General features: G+C 44.8%; 3 protein-coding genes and 1 long non-coding RNA gene across 7 annotated transcripts in view; 2 read left to right on the top strand and 2 right to left on the bottom strand.

The window, feature by feature from the left end:
* The window catches only part of LOC121698427, a 5,563-nt gene extending 3,710 nt beyond the window's left edge, over window positions 1-1,853 (bottom strand). The window contains exon 1 of the long non-coding RNA XR_006026761.1: window positions 1,787-1,853. This is a non-coding gene — a long non-coding RNA (uncharacterized LOC121698427). The remainder of the gene's footprint in view (window positions 1-1,786) is intronic.
* Window positions 1-20,549, top strand: part of LOC121698424 (protein TANC1-like) — a 72,307-nt gene extending 51,758 nt beyond the window's left edge. For 2 of the 3 annotated variants that reach the window (XM_042080514.1, XM_042080515.1), the window contains exons 11-28: window positions 1,536-1,767; window positions 2,639-2,805; window positions 4,186-4,488; window positions 4,863-5,194; window positions 5,649-5,757; window positions 6,242-6,364; window positions 8,405-8,641; window positions 8,988-9,173; window positions 9,540-9,621; window positions 12,273-12,406; window positions 12,776-12,899; window positions 13,100-13,275; window positions 13,532-13,664; window positions 14,828-14,857; window positions 15,227-15,318; window positions 15,802-15,948; window positions 17,558-17,658; window positions 18,015-20,549. In XM_042080514.1, the coding sequence (XP_041936448.1) occupies window positions 1,536-1,767; window positions 2,639-2,805; window positions 4,186-4,488; window positions 4,863-5,194; window positions 5,649-5,757; window positions 6,242-6,364; window positions 8,405-8,641; window positions 8,988-9,173; window positions 9,540-9,621; window positions 12,273-12,406; window positions 12,776-12,899; window positions 13,100-13,275; window positions 13,532-13,664; window positions 14,828-14,857; window positions 15,227-15,318; window positions 15,802-15,948; window positions 17,558-17,658; window positions 18,015-19,362 (4,056 nt within the window). In that variant the 3' untranslated portion in view covers window positions 19,363-20,549. The remainder of the gene's footprint in view (window positions 1-1,535; window positions 1,768-2,638; window positions 2,806-4,185; window positions 4,489-4,862; window positions 5,195-5,648; window positions 5,758-6,241; window positions 6,365-8,404; window positions 8,642-8,987; window positions 9,174-9,539; window positions 9,622-12,272; window positions 12,407-12,775; window positions 12,900-13,099; window positions 13,276-13,531; window positions 13,665-14,827; window positions 14,858-15,226; window positions 15,319-15,801; window positions 15,949-17,557; window positions 17,659-18,014) is intronic. The other variant, XM_042080517.1, reaches the window with a different exon arrangement.
* An 85-nt stretch (window positions 20,550-20,634) lies between these two features.
* LOC121698425 (WD repeat, SAM and U-box domain-containing protein 1-like) overlaps window positions 20,635-27,500 on the bottom strand; it is a 14,767-nt gene continuing 7,901 nt past the window's right edge. For both annotated transcript variants that reach the window (XM_042080518.1, XM_042080519.1), the window contains exons 10-12: window positions 27,484-27,500; window positions 26,502-26,636; window positions 20,635-21,872 (exon numbers count right to left, since the gene is read on the bottom strand). The exon at window positions 27,484-27,500 is cut by the window's right edge and continues 163 nt beyond it. In XM_042080518.1, coding sequence (XP_041936452.1) covers window positions 21,721-21,872; window positions 26,502-26,636; window positions 27,484-27,500 — 304 coding nt within the window. In that variant the 3' untranslated portion in view covers window positions 20,635-21,720. The remainder of the gene's footprint in view (window positions 21,873-26,501; window positions 26,637-27,483) is intronic.
* LOC121698426 lies at window positions 22,624-25,465 on the top strand. Its single transcript, XM_042080520.1, has 6 exons — window positions 22,624-23,257; window positions 23,401-23,484; window positions 23,750-23,836; window positions 24,161-24,259; window positions 24,929-25,000; window positions 25,259-25,465. Exons 1-6 carry the CDS (start codon window positions 22,789-22,791, stop codon window positions 25,354-25,356), a joined length of 909 nt encoding a protein of 302 aa, XP_041936454.1. The 5' UTR covers window positions 22,624-22,788; the 3' UTR covers window positions 25,357-25,465.

Here is a 27,500-nt window from a genome sequence, read left to right as displayed (position 1 = left end):
GTGTGTGTGTGTGTGTGTGTGTGTGTGTGTCTGGAACATGAGACAGAGAGCAGAGCTTAATTGTAAGCTGAAGCATTCTCCTTCCCTCCCACCCACCTGCTTGTATTGGGTCTATCTCTCTCAGTCCACCACCCCACTCTCCATCTGTCGCCCTCATCATCTCTTTCTCCAGCTATCTTCATCTATCTCTTTCTTTTACACATTTCTCTTTCTTTCTTTCCTTCTTTCCCACATCCCTTGCTTTTTTTGTTTGCCCTTATTTGTGTTTTCTCCTCTTCCATTCTCTTGTCTCTCACTCCCTCCATCCATCTCATCCTCTCATCTCTTTCCCTCTCTCCTTTCACTTCCATCTTCCTTTTCTTCCTTTCTATGCCTTTTCTCTTTCTTTTCTTCTCGTCTCTCACTCCATTCCTCCATCTGTCTCATCATCTTCCTCTCCTCTCCTCCCCTAAATCCCTCATCTCCATCTCTCTGTTCAGTCTTTCTTCCCTACTGACTCTCGACTCACTTCGACTGTAAATCAATGCAGGCTTGCTTTGCATAGCAAAATCCATATTTAAAATGTGTTAGCACAGCATGCAGTGGAAAAGCTTTATATGAAAAGATGAGAGATATTTTGGAGAAGAAAGACTCACTCTTTCAGAGGCTGTACTGTGCCTTTGTCTTGCCGTCTTGCCATTTTAAAATTAAAAAGGTTTATTAGAATGCAGTCCAACAGATGATGCCAAAGCAGAAGCAGCAGCTGCAGAAGTGTATCAGCACAGAGCCAGTTGTAAGAAGAATGAATATAAAATATAGCATAGAAAAAATGAAATACAAAAAAAATATATATTTTAACAAAATCACTACTGATAAGTGATGCTATCCTAGCATTTCCCATCACAAGCCTGACATCATGTGTAAACAGTTTATGGTAGATAGCCGATCTTGTTATGCATTGCATTGACAGTCAGAATCCAGTGTAATTAGTATAATGTGGCCATTATGATAATTTGTCATTTATGATGATGATTTTTAAAATGTTCTACACTACAATGGCTTAAAAAAATAGTAGTTTGTTCCCAGAACAAAAGCCAGGAGATCTTTTACAAAAAATAATCGCAATTATGGGAAAAAAACAACTGCAATTTTTCAGAAGTACAGTGCAGTGTTATTGCATTGTGATTGCAGTTATTTTTGTGCAGTTAATGCAGTTATTTTGTAACAGATAATACTACCTAAGGGACGTATTACAAAGTTTAATATTACCACTAATGGCTAGCACTAACTTCTGAAGTGATGTTGATGTTTAATGCTATCACTAAGGGTTAGCACCAACTCTGCAATGATGTTGATATTTAAAAAAGTGAAACATGTTATAATAAAGACGCTAACATTAGACTTATAACTAAGGAGAAATACAGACATAAACCCCCAAATGTTCGCTCCCGTATCCCAGCATTTTAATGCTATAGTTTAATGCTATAGTATAACTAGTCATTAGCACTAACTCTTGCAGCCAATGGTGCTAATGCAACTTATCGTTCTCCTCCCAGGTGGTGGCCTACCACTACTGCCAGGCCGATAACACCTACACGTGCCTGGTCCCCGAGTTTGTGCACAGCGTGGCCGCGCTGCTGTGCCGCTCTCCGCAGCTGGGCGCCTACAGGGAGCAGCTCCTACGGGAGCCGCAGCTCCAGGGCCTCCTCAGCCTGCGCTCCTGCGTGCAGGACCCCGTGGCCGCCTTCAGACGGGGCGTGCTGGAGCCACTGGCCAACCTGAGGAAAGGTAGGCCTCGCTCAAGCACACACACACACATTTAAATTCTTTATTTGGATTAGAAGATAAGCATATATCATGGCATAATCCAAATTTGACAGAAAGGTGTACAACAGCAGACAATATCCCAGTCCATAATGCACATTAGGGGTAAAGGTGGCACCTATGCCTCCATAGGCTACCAATTACTGCTGATACAGAGCAATATCTTGTCAGTTTTTGTTGGCCTTGTTCTTATGTAGTCCACATATCTGCAGACCTCGTACACACATCTTCTGCACATGGCCTAAACTACCAAAAATGAGGGCAATGATTTCACACACACACACACACACACACACACACACACACACACACACACACACACTCACACACACACACACACACACACACACACACACACACACACACACACACACACGTGTGAATTAACACATGCACACATGCATTCATGTTCTCAAGTTCAGGTTCTCAAGATCTTCCCAGTACATCTCATGAAGAAATAAGAGCAGCAAAATTTGGTAGAAATTGTGCAATTGTGCATACAGACATTGTTCATGTTCTCAAGTTCAGGTTCTCAAGATCTTCCCAGTACATCTCCATTGGTTGCTGCGATTAGTTTGCTTCAGCCTTCGCTACCTCTGCAGAGCAAGGCTGAGGATAGTGGTTTTCATCAACAAGCCTGCAAAGTAACAAAGCAAAGTGTCGTCAATTTGCCTCTGAATGTCACTGATTGATGTAGCGCTGGAGATTCGAGAGTGCAGGCTGGTGATGGAACACTCAACAGGGAGATTGTCAAAGAACTAACAAAAAGTGCCATTGATATCAGATCTCTATAGGAAGTCTCGCTCATTCACTCTCTCTCCTGGTCACCATGCAGAAAGGAAGATTGCGGAGGAGGATTACATCATCCTGGTGGACGGTCTGAACGAGGCCGAGTTCCACAAGCCAGACTACGGTGACACCATCGCCTCCTTCCTCACCAAGGTCATCTCCAAGTTCCCTTCCTGGCTCAAGCTGGTGGTCACGGTCAGGATCAGTCACGTGGTGAGTGACCACTCTGTCTCTTACACAACTGTACTCATATACAAGATTTTCTTTTTTACTGAACTTAACCATGTGACTGTTCCTATTTTAATGAATTTCAGGAATTCTTGAATTTAATTGTTTACCTTTATATGATGTTTGTATGATAGCTTTGATATGATAGTGTAACCTGTAGGCTCCAAAGTAGTTTCATCACCAGTTGGTCATTATCGTCATACATTTTTGCCATATGCCTTGTGGTTTGCCATAGACTAAATCTGTTTAGCTAATATCTATTGTAACATCTTTACATCTTTCAATGATATATGGATAGCCTATAGATTAGTATAGGGTGAAAGCTGTAGGCTCTTTGGGGGTTGTAAAATGTATTTTGTGTGCTTGACCTCTATTCTAATCTGTTGCTTAGCCCATAACTTAATACATTGATCTGTGGCTTTGGGATGCCATTTAGTAATAGGGTAATGAGTTTGCTTTACGGCTCTGTCAGGTTAAAGTGTGACACCAGGGCAGCTGCCTGCTCCCAGCACTCATTAATCTGCAGTTGGTTATGGGCGGCCATTACGGATCTGGGTGGGAGCCAGCACGGGTGGCAGTTGCACAACAGAGAGCACATGCAGTAGATCGCCACTTCTGTGTCTTTGTCACTGATTTTTTTTTTTTGTGCCATGCTATGAAATAACACCGGTGTCTCTGTGTTGTTTTTCTACATTGATCTTGAAGGAGGATCGTGTGGTGGCTGTGTCTTTGTAGAAGCTGTATATTACAGTGTTTGTCCACTGCCTTTCTGTCTCTTTTACACACACACACACACACACACACACACACACACACACACACACACACACACACACACACACACACACACATAGAGAGAGAGAGAGAGATACAGTATATACTGTCCTTAGAATCTCACCTATGTTTATGCGCTACTATCTAACTTTGTCTTTATCTCTGCCTGTCTCTTTATCTTGGCTTCTTAATCCTCTTTTCATGTGCCTTTGTTCTTTGAGATTGGCTCTCATCTTACCTGAGAGGCGGGAGGGCTTTGATCCCAGCTTGCTTTGTCAGCCTGCTGTGTCTGAGATTGAAGGATAATAATGTATTGATTTTTTGGAGGACTTCAGATAAGAGGTGTGTGTGTGTGTGTGGGGGGGGGTGTATGTGTGTGTGTGTGTGTGTGTGTGTGTGTGTGTGTGTGTGTGTGTGTGTGTGTGTGTGTGTGTGTGTGTGTGTGTGTGTGTGTGTGTGTGTGTATGTTGGACAGTTTGGAATATTTTGAAGGAAAGTAGGAATGTGTGTGTGTGTGTGTGTGTGTTTCTGTGTTTGCACACATACATGACCCCTCCAACCCTTCTCTCCACCCCCCAACCCTTTCCCCAGGAGGTCACTAGCCTGCTGCCCTTCCCCAAGATCTCCTTGGATGATGTCCACAGCAACAAGGATCTTGCTGCTGACCTGAGCACCTATGTGCTCCAGCGTATGGACGCCAGCCCCTCCATTGGCGCCAACGTGGCATCCAACGGGCGCTCCGACCCCTCGTCCACCTCTTCCTCCTCCTCCTCCTCAACCTCCCGCCTGGCCACTCACCTGGTCGGCCGCAGCCAGGGCTCCTTCCTCTACCTGAAGCTGGCACTGGACCTTTTTGAGCGCGGACACCTGGTCACCAAGAGCTCCAGCTTCAAGGTTGTCTATTTTTTATATATGTAATCTCAACATTTTAGCCCTGCATCATATCAATTCATTTGACCTTCTTGGTTTTATTTGGACTCTTTACTCATTGATATTTCTACACTGCCAGCCAGTTGTGTTTTGTATCAAAATGATTCCATTTCTCTGTGCTTTTGCACTGTTGTTGCACCTTGTATAAACTAATCAAAGGGTTAAAGGCACATCTTGCTGAGGTGCTGACTGACTAATTGAAGACTTCAAACAAAGAACGAAGTTTCATTGCACTCTCATACAAAACATTGGGCTAATAAAAATATTGCATCAGATGAGAATGACACTTTTATCTTGAAGCGAAAGACGCTTTGTAAACAGTCTTATTTGGTTTGAAGGTGGTGCCCGTCTCGCTGTCCGAGCTCTACCTGCTCCAGTGCAACCTGCGCTTCTGCGGCGGCACGGCAGCCTTCCAGCGGGTGGCGCCGGTGCTGAGCGTGGCACTGGCATCACTGCACCCGCTCTCGGACGAGCAGCTATTCCGGGCGCTGAACGCTGGGCAGGCGCGCGGCTCCATGGACTGGGCCGACTTCCAGCAGCGCATGGAGACGCTGGCGCCGTTCCTGGTGGTGCGGCGGGACCGCACGCGCATGTTCTGCCACCCGTCCTTCCGCGAGTGGTTGGTGTGGAGGGCCGACGGTGAGAGCACGGACTTCCTGTGCGACCCCAGGTGAGGAAGGGCAGGGGAGGGTGATGAAGATCATGACTATGGTTATGGTTGTGGTTACGCCTTTGTCCAAAGCGACATACAAATACAACACAATATAAAACGTAAAATTTAATAGGGAGCAAATTAAGGTGATGGTCAGACTATAATAAGGAGAATATCAATAATAAACAACAATGTCAATGGCAGATCAGGAGTTGATGAAGTTGATGGATTTGCAGGTAATGATGATTTAAAGTCAAGAAGAAGAAGTTGATGGTGAAGAAGTTGATGGTGATGATAATGATGATGATGATGATGATGATGTTTATTCTTCCTCAGGAGTGGGCATGATGATGGTGGTGGTGATGATGATGATGATGATGATGATGATGTTTATTCTTCCTCAGGAGTGGGCATGATGATGATGATGGTGGTGGTGGTGATGATGATGATGGTGATGTTTATTCTTCCTCAGGAGTGGTCATGCCCTCATGGCCTTCATGCTGTCTCGCCAGGAGGGCAAACTCAACCGCCAGCAAACCATGGAGCTGGGCCACCACATCCTTAAAGCCCACATATTTAAGGTTCATACACGCACAGCACTGCACGCATACACACTTACAAGGCCACGCAGGAACACACACATAGATAGTGGCCACACGTACAGACTCAGTTACTCTATCTTTATTTTTCACACACACACACACGCATATATATACGCATATACACACACACACACACACACACACACATACACACACACACACACACACACACACACACACACGCACACACACACGCACACATCTACATGCATGTACTGAAACCCATCCCTCTGGCCACATCCAGGGCGTATAGCGCATATGGTTAGAGGCTAATGACATGAGCAGAACTGTGTGGCCCACTGGCTGCAGGGTTGTATTTATAACTTCCTCCTTCTCCCTATTTTTTTCTTCTTCTGTCGTCCTCTCTCTCTTTCTGTTTTTCCTATATGTCCCTCCTCTTCTCACACTCTCTCCCAATCCCGCTGTCTCTCTCCATCTCTCTCCCTCTCTCTCTCCCTCTCAGGGCCTGAGTAAGAAGACGGGCGTGTCCTCCAGTGTGCTGCAGGCTCTGTGGGTGAGCTGTAGTACTGATGGCCTCTCTGCTGCCCTGGGCTCCCTCAGGAACCTCTACACACCCAATGTCAAGGTGATCACAACCTCTCACTTGCACTAGCACCACACACACACACACACACACACACACACACATACACACACACACACACACACACACACACACACACACACACACACACACACGTTTATGAACTATAAAAATGATGAATTATCTAGACAGTTCTCATTCCCTTTACTAAAATCCACACGCTCTTTCGTATTAGAAAACCTTTTCAGTTGCCTGTTTCTGTCAAATTATTATCTTGTTCAGTTGTTGATGATCTGTCAGTGAAAATGTTAGCATTTCAAATTCTCTTTAGTCTTCTAGTCTGTTTCCTTTGTTTCCTATGCAGAATTCAGCTGCATCCGAAGTAGACTTAATGTCATTCCCATAACCACTTATCTGTTCTGGAGGAATTAGTATATGAAACAGAGCAGTCTAGCATGGCAATTAATTTTGGTATGCAAGTCTGCAGGATCTAATAATATGTCATTGTGTTGGCAGATGGAATATGAATTAATTAATGCTCTTGGTATTTTAACAAAAAGATCATGTTCACATTCACATTCAAAAAGATCATTGTCATGTTAAAGGATGCAATCAGTGTCTGCCTTTTTTGAAACGGACGATGATTTTCTTCTGCTTTAGTGATATTCTAGACCCACAAGAAGCAGATGTTAACCGGAAATTGAAAGGGTTACATATGGGTGTGTGTGTGTTTGTGTGTGTGTGTGTGTGTGTGTGTGTGTGTGTGTGTGTGTGTGTTCTACTTGATAAGTCTTAAAGTTGTTTGCTTGGGAGTGTGTATACAGTATGTGTGTGTTTGGCTACAGAACAGCAGTGTTTGACTTCAAGGATTAGAGTATGCACTGCTATATTATAAACAGTACAGCCAGCTAGAGGGCTTAGAGGATCTGACTTTGGAATGTGAAATATCATTCATTCATTCATTCGTTCATTCATTCATTCATCCACACATGTGAAACCATGAACCCATTCATACACTCAACAGTCAGTGTATCAACAGAATGACTGTCCCTCAGTCTTAAAGCATTAATCAGACACCCGATATGTCCATTCAGTCCTGGTATTTAATGTCTGACGCACAGATCTGTTTGCTAGAGAAGAACGGAGGGATGTAGGGAAGGGAGGAGGTGGAAAAGTGAAGAACAGAGGGATGTAGGATAGGGAGGAGGTTGAGAGGTGAGGAATATGTGTGTGATAGCAGCAGCAGCAGTGTGTGTGTGTGTGTGTGTGTGTGTGTGTGTGTGTGTGTGAGTGTGTGTGTGTCTGTCTGAGTGTATGTGTTGGGGGGACAAAAGGTAGAAACAGGGTGCCTTCATGGGCAGGGCTGTGCCTGGCATTCAGGAGTGTGTGTGTGTGTGTGTGTGTGTGTGTGTGTGTGTGTCTGTGTATGTGTATCTGTGTGTTTATTTGTTTACCCGTCCAGACCCTCTGTGGCCCTGAGCTCAGCAATAGAGAGGATGTGGATGCTCGTGAGGCTTGAAAGAGCCGGTCCATTTCCTCTGAGCTCTTTCATTAGCGGCAGGCTAACTCAATCAGCCCAGAGTCAGAGCAGCATGTCCTCCCTACACACAGGGTCACAGGCGCAGGAGGAGCGGCCATATTTCTCTCTTTCTCCTTACAGGACTGGAGATGGTACTGATAAACACACACACACACACACACACACACACACACACTTCTTAAAACACACATCCACTCAAGCTCACATAAACATTTAGTTGTCTTCTCCACATCCTGCATGGCTTATATTAGGACATGATTATATTTTGGGACTGTTTTGATTACAACCTCCCTCATCCTTCTTATTTTGAGAGGGCTGGCCTGTTGGGAGACTGTTCCATTCACCATTCGATGAGACTAATATGGACACCCAGAAATATAGGCATATATAATCATACAGACGTACAGACAGGGACATGTAAGAAAATACTTGCATATACATACACGCACACACTCACAGACACATGCATGTACACACACACACACACACACACACACACACACACACATTCTGACCGTAACATCTCCCCTCTTCTCTCTCAGGTGAGTCGTCTGTTGATCCTGGGTGGGGCGAACGTGTGCTACCGGACGGAGGTGCATGGCGGCTCCACGGTGCTGTGTGTGCAGGCCCACCTGGGTCACCTGGAGATGGTGGCTCTGCTCCTGGAATTCGGGGCGCCCGTGGACGGGGTGGCGGAGAGCGGCATGACCCCCCTCTGTTACGCCTCTGCCGCTGGACACCAGGAGGTGGTCACCCTGCTCTGCAAGAAAGGAGCGAAGGTGGGCTGTCAGATGGGTCATGTTCTGTACACAATGAACAATGACAATACACCTAAAAACAATAATAATGCATCTAAAGAATATAATTTATATATTCTTTATTAAATAATATCACATTGTATTATCTATGAGAGTAGCATCTACCCTTATCTATACAAAATCTATCAGTATTATCTATTATCTATTAAAGTACCGTTGTACTGTATACTGATCTAAAGTACTGTATATGACTTACTACAGTATATCAACACAAAATGACACTGTGCTATACTTCTCAAATCAAATTGTACGGCTCTTGACTTGAGTTAACTTGTGTGACCCCCCGGCTCCTGCCACGTGTCCACAGGTGGAGCATGTGGATAAGAGTGGCCAGTGTGCGCTGGTCCATGCCGCTCTCAGGGGTCACCCTGACATCATACGGTTCCTCCTGGAGCAGCCCTGGGCCCCATCTGACCCTCAGGAGCCCACCGGCCCCCGGACTAAGGCCCTGCAGCAGGCCCTCATAGCAGCGTCCAGCATGGGACACACCCCGGTAGGCATAGTTAGAGTGCTTATTACAATGTAATAGAGTAGGTAGTAATGTAACTATGTACTTCTCATAGGATATATCATTACATAGTACTAACCTGGACTCCTACTCTAATTTTACATGTAAGCCTAGCTGCATATTTACGTAAACTGTTCTCAACACAGTCTCAAACTTAGTTTCTGTGTTTTATCATAGGTAGACAGTGAAAATATATCAGAGCTTAACATAACAATGTAATATTTAAATACTTAAAATAACAATGTAAATATTTCATTCAAATGGGCAAAATCAAAGACTCATTTTAGACTAGGGTAGAATTGCAGTGTAAAACGATTGTTTTGATTGCTGACGTTGTTGCTGGTCGTACAGGTGGTGAAGAGCTTGCTGGCCATGACTGAGGATGACCTGAGAGTTCAGATTGATGGATATGACTCTCTGTGGGGAGAGACCGGTAAGAAAACTTCATGGTTTATGGAAACAGCCATTAAAAGATGGGTCAGTGATAGTTACTCAGGACACTGTTCAAAATATCTGTCAATATGCTTCGCACCTTCGAGCCTCTAATATATAAAAAAAAGACATCCTCTGAGAAAAATGATAATGAAAATCCGTATGACAACTGAAGTTACTGCCATCAAAGAAAAAACAAACTATGAGGACCTCTAACATCAAATCTGTTGTCTGTTAAAACAGATAACGGCAATATTTTTGTTTATAAATAGAGCTGAATTTTCTTTTAATCATTTGGTTGTCCAAGAGTTCATTGCATTAATTAGTTTATAAATAACAAGCTGACCAAATACAGCATTTGTGTCCAGCAATGAAATTGCTGGAGGTTTGTCTTGACTGACCAGTATCCAGCATAGTACATGAGATTTGTACTGTGGATGATAGTTACTGCAGAAGTACATACCTTTTGCAGGTAAGCTAAATATTGTTATTTTATGATTGAGCTACTTACTGTACTTCTATGCTTATTTTATTGCACTGTACTGGTTACAGTTTTCTTTTATTGACCTGCGAGGAATTAGTTTGTCTTTACATATTCTATTTTTGATAGAATTTAATTTTGTTCTGACAGTTTATGGTACTTCAGTTGTGTACATGCATGGTATTTGTGTTGGATTCCACAAACTCTAGTGCCACATTTGACAGCAGCAGCAGCATCAGGACCAGCAGCTCCGTTGCGTAAGCAGTGCTGTAAACTCGTCATGTGTGATTACGCTTGGTGATTACTCAGACGCTGTGACTGTCTCACATGGGAGACTCATCCAGGCTGCGCTCACACTTGCTCATTTGAAGGCTTTTAAGAGAGCAGCCCAGGCGAGAGGAGAAGCTTCTATTTAGTCAGACCTGGGTGACAGGGGATGGGTGTGGCACTGTCGCGTCACGTCACGTGTCGAGCACCCTGCGCTGCTCCGTTCGGAGGTTCTGACTCAGCGGTCGAGGCTTGTGTAAATAAACCGCCATCTGCCACCCAGCTGATCCGGCACCAGCCCAGAGGTCAAATGCCCATTAGGCTGTGTGAGGACAGACAGATATCAAAGGCTTCCCCGGTGTTGGCTTTCACATTATAGTTACTTCTTTGTTTATTTATTTACTTATTTACATTTGTATTTACTTCACAAGGGCTTTAATTCCTACATCTACAGGCCTGGTAAATGTCAGAGCCTCTGGCATTTGGCTGTCAGTCAGTGCTGGCGAGTGAAGGTCAAGGACGTGCTGTGCTGTGCTGACTCCGCAGATTGAGCAGCTACAGTTATTAAGCCATGGTGGGATCGAGGTGAAAGCATCAGTGTTGAATTGAATGAGATGGGTTGTAGCTGCAGGTGGCATGTGGCTAAGTGAAAATGCCAGGTGAAGTAGTGACGTAGGTAAGCAGCCGTGACGTCTGTAGATATACGGCTCTGTAGACTGTGTGAACCATGTCAGTACAGTAGGCACCACTTTCTCTGTCCAGCTTTTGGTAGTTTATATAGCCGCAGAAACTAACAATGTTTTTGTTCTGGACCCACACACCAGCACTCATTCTGCCATGTGGGCCCCATGATACAGTAGAAATGGTGCATGGGCCCATGGCTGATTATGTGGTGTCTTGGGCAGCGATTAGTTGCTGATTTCAAAGCCCAGGAGAATCAGTCCTAGAGACATATTTTCCCACAGAGCATTTGTTTCATTGATGGCTATTGCTGTGTTCTTAAGTATTCTTGCCAATTTTGGGTTCTAATTTGAATCTGCAATGTGGACGATGTATGACTGCCATGCTGCGGAAACCACACAATGCAGTTCTTCTTTGGACATCATGTTTTCCTTTCTTTCTGAATCATCAATTCCCCTCCAAAAGCACCAGGGGATTCAGGGATACCAATAGCAAAGTCCTTTTAGGCAAGTGCCTCCACTCGGCGGCCATATTGTAACGCTTTTTGGCCACTTATCAAGCATCTATTTCGGCAGAAATGCATGTGTGCAAGGCATGACGACACCAACCTTGCTCCAGCAGCGATATCTCAACACATGATTGGCACGATGTATTCACAACACACCACATGATTGGCACAATGTATTCACGTGTTGACGCGGAAGGGGCGGAATATGTGTAGACAACTGAAATATTGGCGTTACAAACTAACCCCATGCATTTCTTTTTTTTTTTTTAAGTATTTTTTGGCCTTTTTTATGCCTTTAATGAGACAGGACAGGACATGACAGGACATGACAGGAAGCGAGTGGGAGAGAGAGTCGGGGTGGGATCCGGAAAGGACCACAGGGCGGGAATCGAACCCGGTGCTGTGTCTCCTCATTAGAAAATCTCTGCCAATAGCATTCCTGTTGCCTCTGATTTTTTTTTTAAAGTATATATTTTTTGGTCTTTTTATGCCTTTAATGTGATAGGATAGTGGAGAATGACAGGAAGCAAGTTCGAGAGAGTCAGGGTGGGATCTGGAAAGGACCACGGGGCGGGAATCGAACTCGGGTCGCCGGCGTACGATGCAGGTGCCCCAGCCAGTTGCGCCACAGCTGGGGCTGCCTCTCTGATTTTACCATGAAACATAATGACATTATGACTGTTAGCGTAAGACCAGCTCTTCTGTCCATCCCCAGCTCTCACTGCAGCAGCAGGCCGAGGCAAACTGGATGGCTGCTCATTCTTGTTGGACCAGGGCGCCTCGGTAACGCAACCCAACCGCAGGGGGGTGTCGCCCATTTTCAACGCCGTCAGATACGGACACGCACAGGTGAGGCGGACACACTCACACTCACTCACGCTCTCACTCGGTTGGGTGACACACATCTCAGGGTTGAACTTGTGAGAAAATGGCCCAGTTAGTCTAATCTCAAAAACTCTGAAATAGCATCCTGACCCTCTCACTTCAACTGCTCTGACATACTGTAAAACTGTGAATCAATATCAAAGGAATCCTCAGTAGTGTTTTAAGGAAGACTGTCAGGAAACCTAAGTCTGTTTGTTGACATTCATAGGCGTGCCCCACAGTTACTGTATCTTGGACAGCACAGAAGTATTTGTAGAGAAAGTGATGACCATAATGGCTCATGCATCAGCTGTCTCGTTCGACTTTCTCCATCCTCTCCTTCCTCTGTGTCAGGTGGTGGAGCTATTGTTGCAGCATGGAGCCGACGTGGGCACCAGTGACAAACATGGCCGCTCACCGCTGATGGTGGCGGCCAGCGAGGGCCACCTGGGCACTGCCAACTTCCTGCTGGACAAAGGTGAGACGAGATGAAATAACTCCAATGTGTGTGTGACCAGTGTGAACATTGACAGATTGTCATTGCAAAAATGGGTGCCATGTCGGATGGATCTTTTCAGATGTTTTTTGACTTTTATTAACATTTTTCAGCATAAGTAGTGTCTGCAAAGTGCAAGTTGACATTTGTGTATTTGTGTGTGTGTGTGTGTGTGTGTACAGGAGCATCTCTGACAGTGGTGGACAAGGAGGGGCTGACTGCTCTGAGCTGGGCCTGTCTGAAGGGCCACAGGAGTGTGGTCCAGTCACTGGTGGAGAGGGGCGCTGCCATCGACCACACCGACAAGAACGGACGCACTCCACTTGACCTGGCCGCCTTCTATGGGGACGCTGAGATTGTGAGTTGTGGGCCAACTGACCTGCTGGTCCAAGGCCACTATCTTATATTCATAAAACTCTGAATGATTTCAGTGCTAAAATGAAGGAAATTGACCAGACCAATTTGTCATACATTCACTCCCTGAACAGCACCTGAACTGTGTGTGTGTGTGTGTGTGTGTGAGTGAGAGAGATAGAGAGAGAGAGAGAGAGAGAGAGAGAGAGAAAGAGAGAGAGAGCTCTTATTCTTATCTTTGACCTCCTTTTGATCTACAGGTGCACTTCCTGGTAGAGCGCGGTGCCGTCATTGAGCACATGGACTACAGCGGCATGCGTCCGTTGGACCGGGCGATAGGCAGCCGCAACACGTCTGTGGTGGTCACCCTCCTCAAGAAGGGAGCGAAGCTGGGTGAGAGACCGACCCAGAACAGTCTGACACAGAACATGCTGGCACAGAACAGACCTGCCTCTCTCACACACACACACATACTTCCACTTTCTCTCTTTCTCTCTCTCTCTCTCACACACACACTGTACTCTCTCTCTCTCTAACACACACACACACATACATACTCTCACTCTCTCTCTCTCCTCTCTCTCTCACACACATACACACGTACACACACACAGGCTCCCTCTCTCTCCCTTTCTCTTACACTCTCTCTCTCTCTTTCTCACACTCTCTCACACACACACACTTATCCATCACATTCTAGAATCCAGAACGCCAGCGCAGCATTCTCAGGGGGTACTCCGTGCTCTAAATCCAGAATCAGGTTCTGTTAAAGGGAAAAAAGAAGCCTCTGCACTGGTTTGCTTCTCGGGAGCCTTCAATTCCGGTCCTAAACCAGGCCAGCCTGCATCCTTCTGGCTTGGCTGTTGTATGTGTGTGTGACACTCGCAGCCCTGTAGAAATGGGACGCAGGCGATGTATCTGACTGTCACTGTGTTTAGCCATGAGAGAGTTATATTTCATTTGCTTTTTTTCTATTATTTTGTTGTTTTATTAGAGGGGGAGTTAGTTTATCACCCTTGCTCAACAAGGTCATATAAACAGAGATTAAGTCTGACAGACTTAAATTGTAAAATGTCAGTGTTTCTGTTAACAGATGCTCAAAGTGGTTATAGCTATGAAACAATTTCATGAATTAATTAATAAACAGACCACAACAGGATGACACAGACTAGCTTTATTGCGTGAACAATTGGAATGAGTCTTATATGCAAAAGAAACATCTAATATTGCCAAGTACCTAGACCTGATTAGTCAATGTCATTTTTGTCATGTGCATGATGCATGAAATGATATTCTTTCTTACTTTTCTTGTATCTATACTTTCCAAACGTTCTCTCTGATAGGCCACTGCATGGTAGCTCTGCCTGTAGATTACACTGTCTGTTCATCTGTGAGCACCTGATTTCTGATTCATATTGAGATTTTACCTATTTGAATGCTATGAATATGTGCGTTGACTCACCCCCGCTTGATGAGTGCTGTATTTTTCTCTTTTTTAAATGACTAACTCCTCCACTCTCTCTGTCTCTCCTGCTGTCACTAACACCTTCCCCAAGGCTACAGAACCTCTCCGTACGATCGATCAGGTACAGAATTTAGGTGACCTTTACTCTCGAACACCTCCATAGAGATGGCTCAGTCTTGACAAATGCTGACAGATATGATCTCGTTTCCTCCCTCTCTCTGTCTCCATCTCTCGCACGCGCTCTCTCTTCCTCTCTGTCCTGGTCTTTTCTTTCTGCCTCTCTCTCTGCATTTCTATTTTTCTCTCCCATACTCTCTCTTTCCTGTTCTCTCCCCCTTGTACTTTTTCTTTTTCTTTAAAACTCTCACATTCTCTCTATACCTCACTCTTCTCTCTCTCTCTCTCTCTCTCTCTCTCTCTCTCTCTCTCTCTCTCTCTCTCTCTCTCTCTCTCCCTCCCTCCATCTCTTGTTCCCTCTTTCCCCCTCCAGGGAATGCAGCCTGGGCGATGGCCACGTCCAAGCCTGACATCCTCATCATTCTGCTGCAGAAGCTGATGGAGGAGGGGAACCTGCTCTATAAGGTGGGTCACAGAGCAGGCCTGAGAGGGACAGCTCGGCTGGCACCTTTAATGAAAGACCGGCTGACCTTATCACACACACACACACACACGCAGACACACACACACAAACACAAACACTGCCACCATCACTTTTGTTTTTCATCTGTTATTCTCACTGAGTTGCTCACCTTTAGGCGCCATCCATCCATCTGATTTGATGAAAGTCCTCCCACTCTCTCTTGAATTATTTGAATTTATTGAATTTATTGATCCCCTGGGGATCAATAAAGTATCTATCTATCTATCTATCTATCTATCTATCTATCTATCTATCTATCTATCTGTCTCTCTCCTCTCTGTGTTTCTAAGTCATTTCCCCTTCACTTTGTCTCTTCTGTGGGTCCACTGGTTTGTTTAGTCTGAAGCTGATTCATCATAAGTGACGATTGTTTAATTGTGGGCCTGACTTTGTTTCTTTTTCTCTGCGCTCTCTTCTCTCCACAGAGGGGAAAGATGAAGGAGGCGGCTCAGAGGTATCAGTACGCCCTGAGGAAGTTTCCTCGGGACGGCTTTGGTGATGACCTCAAGGCCTTCAGAGAGCTCCGGGTCTCCCTCTACCTCAACCTGTCCCGCTGTCGCCGCAAAACCAATGTGAGTCACACACACACAAACACTCTACACACACACACACACACACACACACACACACACACACACACACACACACACACAAAGTTCAACACACACACACACACACACACACACACACACACACACACACACACACACACACACACACACAGTTCAAACACACACACACACACACGTACACACACGCCAACCACATTAGTGCCATCCATTCCGATTCATGTAGGTACATAGTTACAGTACTACAGTACTCTCTGTTACACTACAGTGCAGTACTTACTCCATAGTAGAAAGAGACAGAGAAGAATGAAGACGAGGAGAAGAGAAGAGAGAAGCAGGGGAAAGGGAAAAGAAAAATAGATGAGTGGAGGAGAGTGGTAGATGGGTATCAGTGCTGTGTTCACTCTGAAGGAGCCCCTGGGCAGTTCCTGCAGCTCATGACCCATCACGTCAGCTGAGTGGAAATGTCAGACAGGGCAAGAGAGTGTGGCATTTGGTTCTGCCCCTGCCTCTCAGACGCAGTCTGGTCATTAAGACTGCAGAGAGAGTGAAGAGAGTGATGGGCGGGGTGGACACAGCTCACAACTCCGCAGCTGAACCCTTCTGGCCTCTCCTCTCCTCTCTGCTCCTCTCAACTCGTCTCCACTCCCCTCCTCTCTTCTCCACTCCTCTACTCCTCTCCTCTCTTCTCCTCTCCTCTCTGCTCCTCTTCTCCTCTCCTCTCCTCTCCTCTCTTCTCCTCTCCTCTCTGCTCCTCTCACTCCTCTCCTCCTCTCTTCTCTACTTCTCTCCTCTCCTCTCTGCTCCTCTCAACTCATCTCCACTCCTCTCCTCTCCTCTCCTCTCTGCTCCTCTCTTCTCCACTCCTCTCCTCTCTTCTACTCTCCTCTGCTCCTCTTCTTCTCTCCTCTGCTCCTCACCTCTCTTCTCCACTCCTCTCCTCTCTGCTCCTCTCCATTCTTCTTTGCTCTTCTCTCCTCTCCTGAAGGGGACACATAAGGTGAGAGAGAGAGAGAGAGAGAGAGAATGGCACGTAGGTCAGAGAGGAGGACGACAACCTTCAGTGACAAATTAAAACACTCGACAATGGAGGAGAGAGAAAGATAAAAATGCAAAGGCAGAGAGAAGCCAATGGACATGGAGAGAGAGCGAGAGAGAGAGGGAGGGAGAGAGAGAGAGGAAGAGAGAGAGAGAGAGAGAGGGAGGGCCATGAGGAGCTCTGATGGTAAAGGAAAAGAGAATCAAGGAGAGATAGATATTTCACGACACCCACCACGCTTTCATATTAGCGCCTGCTGACCTCTCCTTTTCACAGTACTGAATCACCCTGAGAGAAAAACACTCCATCTCACTGGATGAAAAACATTCTACGTCTCTCTTAAGGAAAAAAAAAACCTTTCAATGTCCTCCTCTGGGAAAAAAAAGCATTACTATATTGAAATAAAAACAACATTGCTCACGACTGACTGACTTTCAGACTTTTGCTGATTTCTGTCTGTTTATCACGAACAGAATTTGTGGTTTTTATACTTAATGAGTTCCAGATCAGTGACAGATAATACAGACTTACACAGACTGTCTTTCTCTCTGGTGTCCCATCTGGTCTGGGCAGGACTTTGGCATGGCAGAGGAGTTTGCCACGAAAGCCCTGGAGCTGAAGCCCAAATCATACGAGGCCTTCTATGCCCGGGCACGAGCCAAGAGAAGCAGCAGGTAAGACTCACTGGTCATCATCGTCTGAATCCTGGAAACACAACACAATGTATATTTTAAAAGATTGTTTTGTGACTTCTGCTGAAAAACAATGCAAATTATTCTTTCTCATATCTAACAAGGGTGGTTTTTGATAGGCCTGTGGTTAAAAGATACCAAATCTTTAAGAAGAGGACTGTTACCCTGATAGAACATATTGTATAAAAAAAAAATATTCAACTACAGTAGAAATTGTTTTGTTTATTTGTATATTCAGCTAGTGTCACTTTTATGCCTGGTTGAAAGTCTTCCATCTTTTGTTTCTGTCTTATAATACGTTGACCACATTCTATGTCCATCTCTTCTGGCCTCCTCAGGCAGTTTGCTGCGGCGCTGTCGGACCTGTACGAGGCGTCACGCCTCTGCCCCAGCAACCGGGAGATCAGCCGCCTGCTGGCCCGCGTGGAGGAGGAATGCAGGCAGCTGCAGCGCCCCGGGGGCAAAGGTCAGCTGCCACTCAAGCACGAGTCCGATCACGAGGACGAGGACGATGACGAGGACGAAGAGGACGAGGATGAGGGAGAGGATGGCGAGGAGGAGGAGGGCCACGGCCTGCTGGGACGGCGGCTGGATGAAGGGGAGGAGAACGTGTACGACAACGCGGGGGAGGAGCGCAGGAGGAAACAGGAAGTGTGGCGTAAACAACAACAACAACAACAACAACAACAACAACAGCAGCAGCAACAACATCAGGGTCGCTACCCGTTAACACGCACACTGCCTGGCGAGCTCACTCATGGGCATGCTCTGCCAGAGCCCTCTGCTGCCCCGCGGCGCCAGAGCCAGAGGGCCAAGAGTGGGACCCGCTGTGGGTCAGTGGGGGGGAAGAGCGCCCCTCAGTGTGGGTCGTCCAGCCCGCTGCCCAGCCGACACCTGCCCACAGGACTCAAAGCGGGGCCCTGCATCCACATCGGCCCCGGGGTCCCCGAGGAGCCTCCTGAGCGCAAGCCTTACTGCTGCCCCTCCTCGGCTGACGCCATGCCAGTGTCCGGCAGCGTCGCCCGGGTAACAGAGCGCCTGGAGATGGCCGCGTGCGGCGCGGGGGAGGGGGACGGTGGCGCCGGAGGAAACGTGCGCATGTCCAGCTCCTCCAGCAGCTTGGCGTCCAGCGGGGTGCTCTCAGACGGCGGACGCAACAGGAGCCCGGCGGCTGACAAGATGGCCGTCTCCCCTAGCGAGAGCGGTGGCATCGCCGCCTGGCAAGAGAGCGGCAGCGGCGGCACAACAGGCGAGCACAAGCCACGCCCCTTCATGGGTGTCATAGACAAGACGGCCCGTTTCCAGCAGCAACTTCTACTACAGCAACAACAACAACAACTGCAGCAGCAGCAGCAGCCACGGCACCACGGCAACGGGCGCAGCTGGCTCGGCTACCCAGCCGAGAGCTACATCGGGCACACGTCGGGCGGCCAGGCGCCACCAGGCATGAACTGCGATTTGGCCTACTCGTCTCAAACAGGAAGCACTTACCACGAGCACCCGTACCCGCACACGGCTGGCCTGCACAACGGCTCCCACGCCCACGGACCCGGCGACCAGCACCCGGCCCTGCAGCAGCACTACAGCAACGAGAGCAAGCTGAAGCAGGCCAGCCTGGCCCGCGACAACCCCATCCACATGAGCTCCATCAAGCCCAAACGCTCCTTCATCGAGTCCAACGTGTGACCTGCCCCCGGGCTATCTGCCAGCTTTGCACCAGCTAGAACAGGCTGGCCACACCTTGTCTGGTCACACACATCTCTGTTCGCTTGTAATCAGCATAGTACTCTTTTTGGTCAAAAGGAACGTTCCTCAACCAATTGAAACTGTACATGGATATAATTGCTTCAAAATCTGTCAATATACAACAAAATGGAACAATTGTACATGGATATATTTCTGTATCTGTATCTTACAATGGACATCGAAATGCAACGGCTGTGCATGGATATATTTCTATTGCCGAATTAACCACAAAATGGAACTGTTGTATATACCCAAGGCGCTCATGAAGGCTACAAAATCTCAGAGCCGTTGTGCTCGTTAAGATTCTAGATCAGTGTTCTAAAAGTGAAGAGGGGTTTTAGACATACCCACTGAGATGTCTGTTACAGTTCAGAGAACAGAAAATAGCTGGACAGCGCTGGACTATGCTACGCCATCTCTCACAGTGTGACAAGGCTTTTGCTGCAATAGTTAAATACAAAACAGCCATTGAACCCTACCACGACAAAATTAACAGAACTATAATAAAGTATTATTATTATTAATAATGTTAATTTTTAAGAAACAGCCTAAGAGTTTAAACTCTATCTTAGTAATTAGAATTACAGAATGAATGTCTATTATATGGGCATTCTAGTATTCTAAGGATATTTAAAACCTGTATATATTTGTACTCAGTTTGCTTCTTGTTAATGTGTAAGAATGCTTCTGTGTGTGTGTGTGTGTGTGTGATGGGGATGATACTGAACAGTCCCTTTGTACATTGTATAAATAGCCTCATATTCTCTACTTCCTGCTTGTCGCCACCTGGTTTATTTATTTACTGCGCCTATGGCTTCGTCAATTGTAAAAGCAATATATTTTATATATATTAGTTATTTTTGCACAGCGGTTATATTACAGAGATGTTTTCCTATTTAAAAGTATATAAATATATACTACAATGCTTTAATGAAGACTCCTTGGATTTACGCACGTCAGAATTGCAGTTTATAAAGTTGCCGTTTTCAGATTGATACTCCAGAGTGGGGAGGTATTTGATGGTAGTGCATCATGTATCCTGTCTGCAGTAGTAGCCATGTTTAAGATAATCCTTAAATGTACTGGAACACCATCATATAGTTCTAATAAACCCCACTTCTATCTCATGCTGAGTGTGGCCTCGCTTCCATAAACATAAACACTCAAAACGCAGCACACATACACAAAAGTAATCACACACATCAACTCCTGTCACATCATGTCTCTTTTTTATTTTCTATTGTTGATTTTTTGCCATTAGATGTTCATAGGTGTAGTATTTTTGCAGAGTTATGGCGAGCTGGCACAACAAATATAAAGGGAAGATGTCCAAACCTATACACATCCTGCCCCGAACCAAAGCCCAGAGATTTACATCCAGTATTTAAAGTTTTACTTCAGGACTAATTGAAAATTATTTTCCAGGGGTCATATTACTGGGAAGCATTTGGCTGACATGGAAATATTCCCAGTATGTTATTTTTTAATATCACATAGCTCTAGAAAGGCTCACAGGCTGACAGTTGACAGGAACTGTATATTTACATGCAAATTCAAATATTAGAGTTGCTTTCTCACATTTGATTTGGTAATATGCTCAAGTCGTGTGCAGGAAAGTGGATCAAGTACAACAGCAATCAGTAGATGATTTACGCTTCGTAAGGCAGACAAATTGAAAATGACATTTCTCAACCTTCATTAATACAAAATGCAAGCCATTGAGTAAATGTTAATGAAATATATGTTTTTAACAAATGTCATTACATCAAATACATGGCACATAGACATAAGGTGATATTTAGGTTATACCATGGTCTAGGTTGAAAAGGGTGTCGTTTAAAAAGTGATATACTACACCTTTAAAATTATTATGACGTTGCTTGACAACCGCTCAGCTGCGACTTATCAACATTCCACAGCGTAATCAAAATCTACTCTAGCGTGCTCAGGTGATGTGGATGACTGATTCTCTGTTGCTCATGTGTCCATAATCATATAAAGCCAGACCAAACTATTTTATTGGCCTATATCTTAATATATTAATTAGGCATATAGATTTATCATTGGAACGACTCCAGACCAAATTTCCCGCCCTGGAAAATTTGGGTCTGGCTTCCAGGCTAACCCTACATATGCTCTACTGGAGGTGTTTAATACGTGTCAACCCTGTTCCCTTTGAGTTGCATAGCATGCAAACAACCTTGACAGACCACTAAAAGCCTGTAGCCATGCAGCTCCCCAGTCTCGAAGTTAAGTCTGGCCAACGTGGGGTGAACGGCAGTGAAATCCCAGCATCCCTCAGTGGCTGGTCCTCCAACGGGAAATGGCCATCTTGAGGGTGTGGTTGGGTGTGAGCAGCGTGGTCTGCAAAGGCAGGTTGGTCATGGGGCTGCTCCGGTTCTTGGTGCGGATCCAGCTTTCAATGGCCTCATGCTCGTACGAGTAGCCATCTATGGGAAGAGGGAAAATCAGAATCACAATTGTGCTTATCACTACGGTCTTGTCTCAACTACACTGATTAGCCGTGAAATTCAGAATAGAATTTAAAATAGTTGTTTTCAAAGCTCTCAATGGTTTAGCACCACAATATATCTGTGAAGTCCTTACTATACCCATAGGTCACTTAGGTCTTCCTCCCAACAACTCCTTTCTGTTCCCCCCTCCAGCCTTAAAATCAAAGGTGACCAGGCCTTCTCCGTTGCTGCTCCCTGGCTCTGGAATAGTCTCCCTTCCCATATCAAGTCCAGCCCTACCTTAGATAATTTTAAATCTAATTTAAAACCCCATCTTTTCCCCTAGCGTTTAGTACACTCTAATCTCTCCCATGGTTTCATTTATGAAGTCCATTAGTATTACCACTGCTTTGTTATTATTTTTGTATTATTATGTATTCTTTTTTTCTCTCAGGTAGGCATTTTGCATTTTGTGCTGTATTATTATTTATTTTCTTATTTAATCATTTGTAAAGCACTTTGGGTCAAGCCTGTTGTGTTACATTTGCTATATAAATAAATTGACTTGAAGCTAATTTTGGTCTGGTGTAAATTGGCCTTTAGATCACTTGACTTGACCACTGATCTAACATGGAATATCAGTGGATTTAAATCATTACAAGTTGAGTTCTAGAATGCTTTGGGGCATCATCATTTGGAATCTTCTGAACATTCTAACTGTGCAAAGTAGAATACTGAGGTAGAATACTGAATCAGTTGGACCTGGCTACACCAAAGATAACACTGAGAGAGAGCTTGCTCCTGGAGATTTTACAAATTATTCACCGATTCATCTGTTTTAACTGTTTGATATTGGTAATCTTGCCAAGGACAAAGGAGAAGTCTATTTTCTATTCCACTACATTGGCTGAAGATGGAAGTGAGAGGCGAGGTGAGAGGAGAGAGTGGTTGCTTCATGGGAGCCATGAGAGCCCTCTTGAACACCATCCGAAACCGGCTAAGACCAAAGAGAAAACGACAGAGGACCAAGAACTACCGGATCTGTCACAACTCTGCCATGGCCAAGATCAAGAGAAGAAAACTAAAGAAGCAACTGACATCTGGGCTGAACACGAAGCTGAGAAAGCCAAATCATTTGGCTAAAGGCAAACCTGTGCGGGCTTTTCAAGAGAGGCGCAAGCCACGCTGGGTTCTCCAGACCAGAGAGGATCTCCAGCCTGCTGAACCAGCAAGTGATCCAAAGGCAAACACCGAGAACACTCTGGCTAGAGAGGATCTCAACCCTGCTGAATTAGCAAGTGAGGTGGCTAACATCAACATCACTCAGCCTGGAGAAGTTCTTCAGCCTGCTGAACTGGATCTTCAGGCTGATGAACCAGCAAGTAAGAACACAAATAGAACAGCTTATGCTATAACTTTGGCTAGCTAATACCCACAGTATACTTTTATGTGAATAACAGATGATATAATAGAATAACACTGATAATTCCTGGCCACAGATACACTTTCAAAACTTTCCTAACAGGTTGGGTTGTGGCTAATGCCCAGATGTGGAGGGAGATGACCAGACAAGATGGTCCTGTCCTTTGCAACATGCCCATCATGCACTGTAAGTAAACTATTTTAGTTACTGCAAATACAGTTATAGTGGCTAGGCCTACTTGGTAGTTGTTTTGGACTAAAGGCTCATTTTCAATGGAGATCTTCAAAGTGTACGAGTAGGGTCAATTTATGTACGAAACTGAGTCTTTGATCATCTGTCATTGTTACTAAATGTGATTAAATTGCAAACAGACACTGATATTGATATTGACAAAATTAGTGAATATTGAATGTCTCTATGTTTGACACGAGTGTTGTTGTAATTGTCACAGCTGGCCCTGGCTCCAGTTACCCTGTCCTATCGGACCACCTCATGGAGGAGCAGAGTTCATCAGCGAACACGGGAGGGGAAGAGCAAGGTATGAACTTGCTTGACCAAGCAAAAGATCATTGGCTCTCAGTATGCCTAAGCTAATATTTGTGAAATTGTTAGGTGGCCAATCATAGCATTATATTGGCACCATACAAAGAATACAATTATAACCAATTGAGAATATCATTAAATGAATTATAATCACAATTATAACCTAAATTATTGTCTAATATCTCAAATCGTATTAATGCTCCAGGTTGGCTGGGGTCTGTTATTAAATGTGCTTAAACATACACTGACATTGATATTGACAAAATTAATGAATATCAAATGTGACCGTTTGACACGAGTGTTGTTGTAATTGTCACAGCTGGCCCTGGCTCCAGTTACCCTGTCTCATTTGACTGTACTCTTGACCACCTCATGGGGAATCTGAGGTCATCAGCAAACAAGGAAGAGGAAGACCAAGGTATGACCTTGCTTAATCTAGGAAATTATCATTGGAACAGTTTTAATCACAGTAAACCTAAATTAATCTTTGACAAATGTCATCACTGTTAGGTGGCCAATCATACCATTCAATGGCCAGCGTAGCACAAATATATCACAATCATAAAACCAGTTGAAAATAATTAAAATAATTATTGTCAGAACCAGCAAGTGAGGTCACAGACATGGAGGAATTATTGTGTCTACAATCATAGTGATACCTTATAGTGGTTAACATTTATATGGATAGTTAGTCAGATTCACAACTAAACATCTGGTCTTTAGTAGGCTACAATTTCACAACTTTCTATCTGCCTGCTCTAGCAACAACAACAAAAAATCAAGTCAGCACCCTTTTCCCTTGTCGAGCAGCAAATTAAAATCACCTTTCCTAATCTGTGAATAATGCCATAACTTGCCTTTATTTTGTGCTCAGCTCATGGACACTGTATGTATAGAAAACATGGGCATAAGAGAATGAACGCCCCTGCTAATAGTCTATAATGATGTGTGTGACATTCACCATAATCAGTAATTCATCATAATCAGTCAGTGGGCCTTAACCCCAAAGAGGTTGAGAACCTATGGAATTGACCATAAATTGATAATTTATGCCCACACTTAACCTGTTTCAAACCTTTTCTAACAGGCTTGGGTCTGATCCATCGCCAGCTGTGTCGCCGGGACCTGACTGGACAAGATAGAGTGGCCATCATGTACTGTAAGTAAAGGTTTTTAGCTGTTAGCTAAGTTTTTAGTACAATCTGTGTGTGATAACTTACAGTGGTTACCATTGATATGGTCAGTTTCCAATATACGGTTTAAGACTAGACTAAATGCTTATTTTCAAATGAAATCTCCAATGATCTCCAATGAGGTTCTTTGGTCATCTGCCATTGTTATTAAATATGCTTTAATTGTGTAAATTGACAAAGTGAATTAATGTTGAATGTTGACTTGAGTATTGTTGTTGTCACAGCTGGTCCTTTCAGTTTCCTTGTCCCATCTGAATGGGCCCTTGACCACCTGATGAGTGGGGAGCAGGACAGTCGTCCATACACCATGGTCTTCTACTGACAGCCAAGCAACTGGCTACATCTACTACCACTCAACTGCTGCCCTCTGACTAAACTACATGACATTATATTTCATTAACATTCTAAATTAAATAAATATTTGACATACATTAATGGATGAAACAGTCTGTGCGTGTGTGTGTGTCGGAGAGAGAAGTCAGAAAGAAAGAAAGAAAGAAAGAAAGAAAGAGGCATGCAACAGGCATGGTAGCGTCTGCTAATAAACTCTCCAATAAAGAGAGAAGGTGATCACTGCTTCACAGCCTACTCAGATCAGTTGCCTAGCCATGAACAGACAAAAGGTATTTGAATCTATATGGAATTTAGAATGAAGGGAGAATGCTCCAGAATGTTGTCTCTTGGCAAGCACAGGGCATCTTAACACCTCTGCAGTCGTGGACATGTTCGCGACAAATGGTAATGTGTTGCAAAAGGGAAGTGGACCAGGCATTCTTACGATTTAAATCAAATTCAGATCAGCTATTTGATTTGCATGGACTTGAGGCAACATAACTACCGCGTGATACTCTGTCCCTAAACCCTGTTCTTAATGTGCAATGAAACAAAACCAGCTGTGGACCCATGTAAAAACAATACCTCTATGAAAAGATGAAAAGCTATTTTTCAATTGATCATGGCATGAAAGTGAATTAAAGAGACATGACAAAATGTTACTTTTGGGATTGCATATCACTGCATGAGACACATAAACTAGCAACTACTAAATGCTTGGTAGTGATGAGTCTTGACAGCTATGTGGCTGGTAAGGTGAGAATGCAGGTGGTAAAATGCTGTTCTGTGCATGATGTGATGTATGTGGTCAGTTCAGCAAAGTAAATCTCTTTAAAGCCATCAAAGTGCCTCTCGGAAGGAAGTGCATCCACCAATTCAATTACCATCTTGACTATGTTATTGAGGTCTACCACAATGGTAGTACCATTAGAAGCTGCTATCTTCACCCCTAACGGTAGAACATACCAGCGTGTTCTAGAATGTTTTCATTACATTACTTGCAGTTGTAGCTGACACTCAAATCCAGAGCCACTTACGGTGAACTCTCTACAGGAGCTACTTGAGTTAAGTGGGGTTAAGTGCCTTCCTCATAGGCACAATCGTGGAAGCCACTGGTAGACCACCAGCACTCACCTGCAGCAATGACGGGGTCTTTCATGAGCTCGCGTGTGATTGGACAAAGGTACTCGTCTGGGACCCCCGTGCACATGGACTCCATCTTCAGCTCCTCGATCTTTCGAATGATTTTGCTTCTGAGACCCACCGACTCTGCAGCCCAAACAACATAAATATGACAATAACAAATGCATATCATGTAATGCACTTAATTGTGCAATGCACTTAATTAACATTAAAGTTCCACTCATACACACACACACACACACAAACACACACACACAAACACACAAACACACAAACACACACTCTGTGTGGGCAAGTGGGAATTGGGCAGTGAACATGGCCACAAGACACATCAAGCATTAAATCCTGATAACCTTCCCACCCCCGAGCTCCAATCCCCCTTCCATGCCATTGCCAGACAGATTTGATTACATGGGTTTCATTGTTATGGTAAACTAGGAGCTGGTGTGCAAGTGAGTGGTATTTTGTGAGAGTGATGTTTATCAGAGGCGTTATGTAAAGGCCTAGTGGTCTTAGCATGCTGGCATAAGGCGCTAAGCTGCTTTGAAACACATAAATTCGCTAGGCTGCTCTCAGACCAGCCGGGTAATGCCTTATGTAATATTGAGCAAAGCTGCTGTTTACATTCAGTGCAATCCCGGGGATTGTGTTATGCTTTTGCTCATGTAATATATGATGTTGGGCTTTTTGACTTGCTAAAAATGCTGAACATCTATGACTGAAAGAGAGGCTGGGGAGTGGCACACAGAAAAAGAAAGAGAGAAAGAGAGAGAGAGAATATTCCTCGATCCGTGTCCAAGGAAATACCAGGAACGTTCTGTGTGAGTTCTAGCACTTACGTGACATTTCCACTCTTGCTTCTACTGACCCATTTCCACCTGTCTATCTCACCTACAACTGTTGTTAAAAATAACGCCTGCGCTGGGCCCTGAGGGGCTTTCTGAGGTTGAAGTGCAGATGATAAATACCGTACCTATTTTCATGTCTGTG

Source organism: Alosa sapidissima, chromosome 23 (genome assembly GCF_018492685.1).
Source record: "Alosa sapidissima isolate fAloSap1 chromosome 23, fAloSap1.pri, whole genome shotgun sequence".
Taxonomy (NCBI): Eukaryota; Metazoa; Chordata; class Actinopteri; order Clupeiformes; family Clupeidae; genus Alosa; species Alosa sapidissima.
This window is presented reverse-complemented; position numbering and strand designations above follow the sequence as displayed.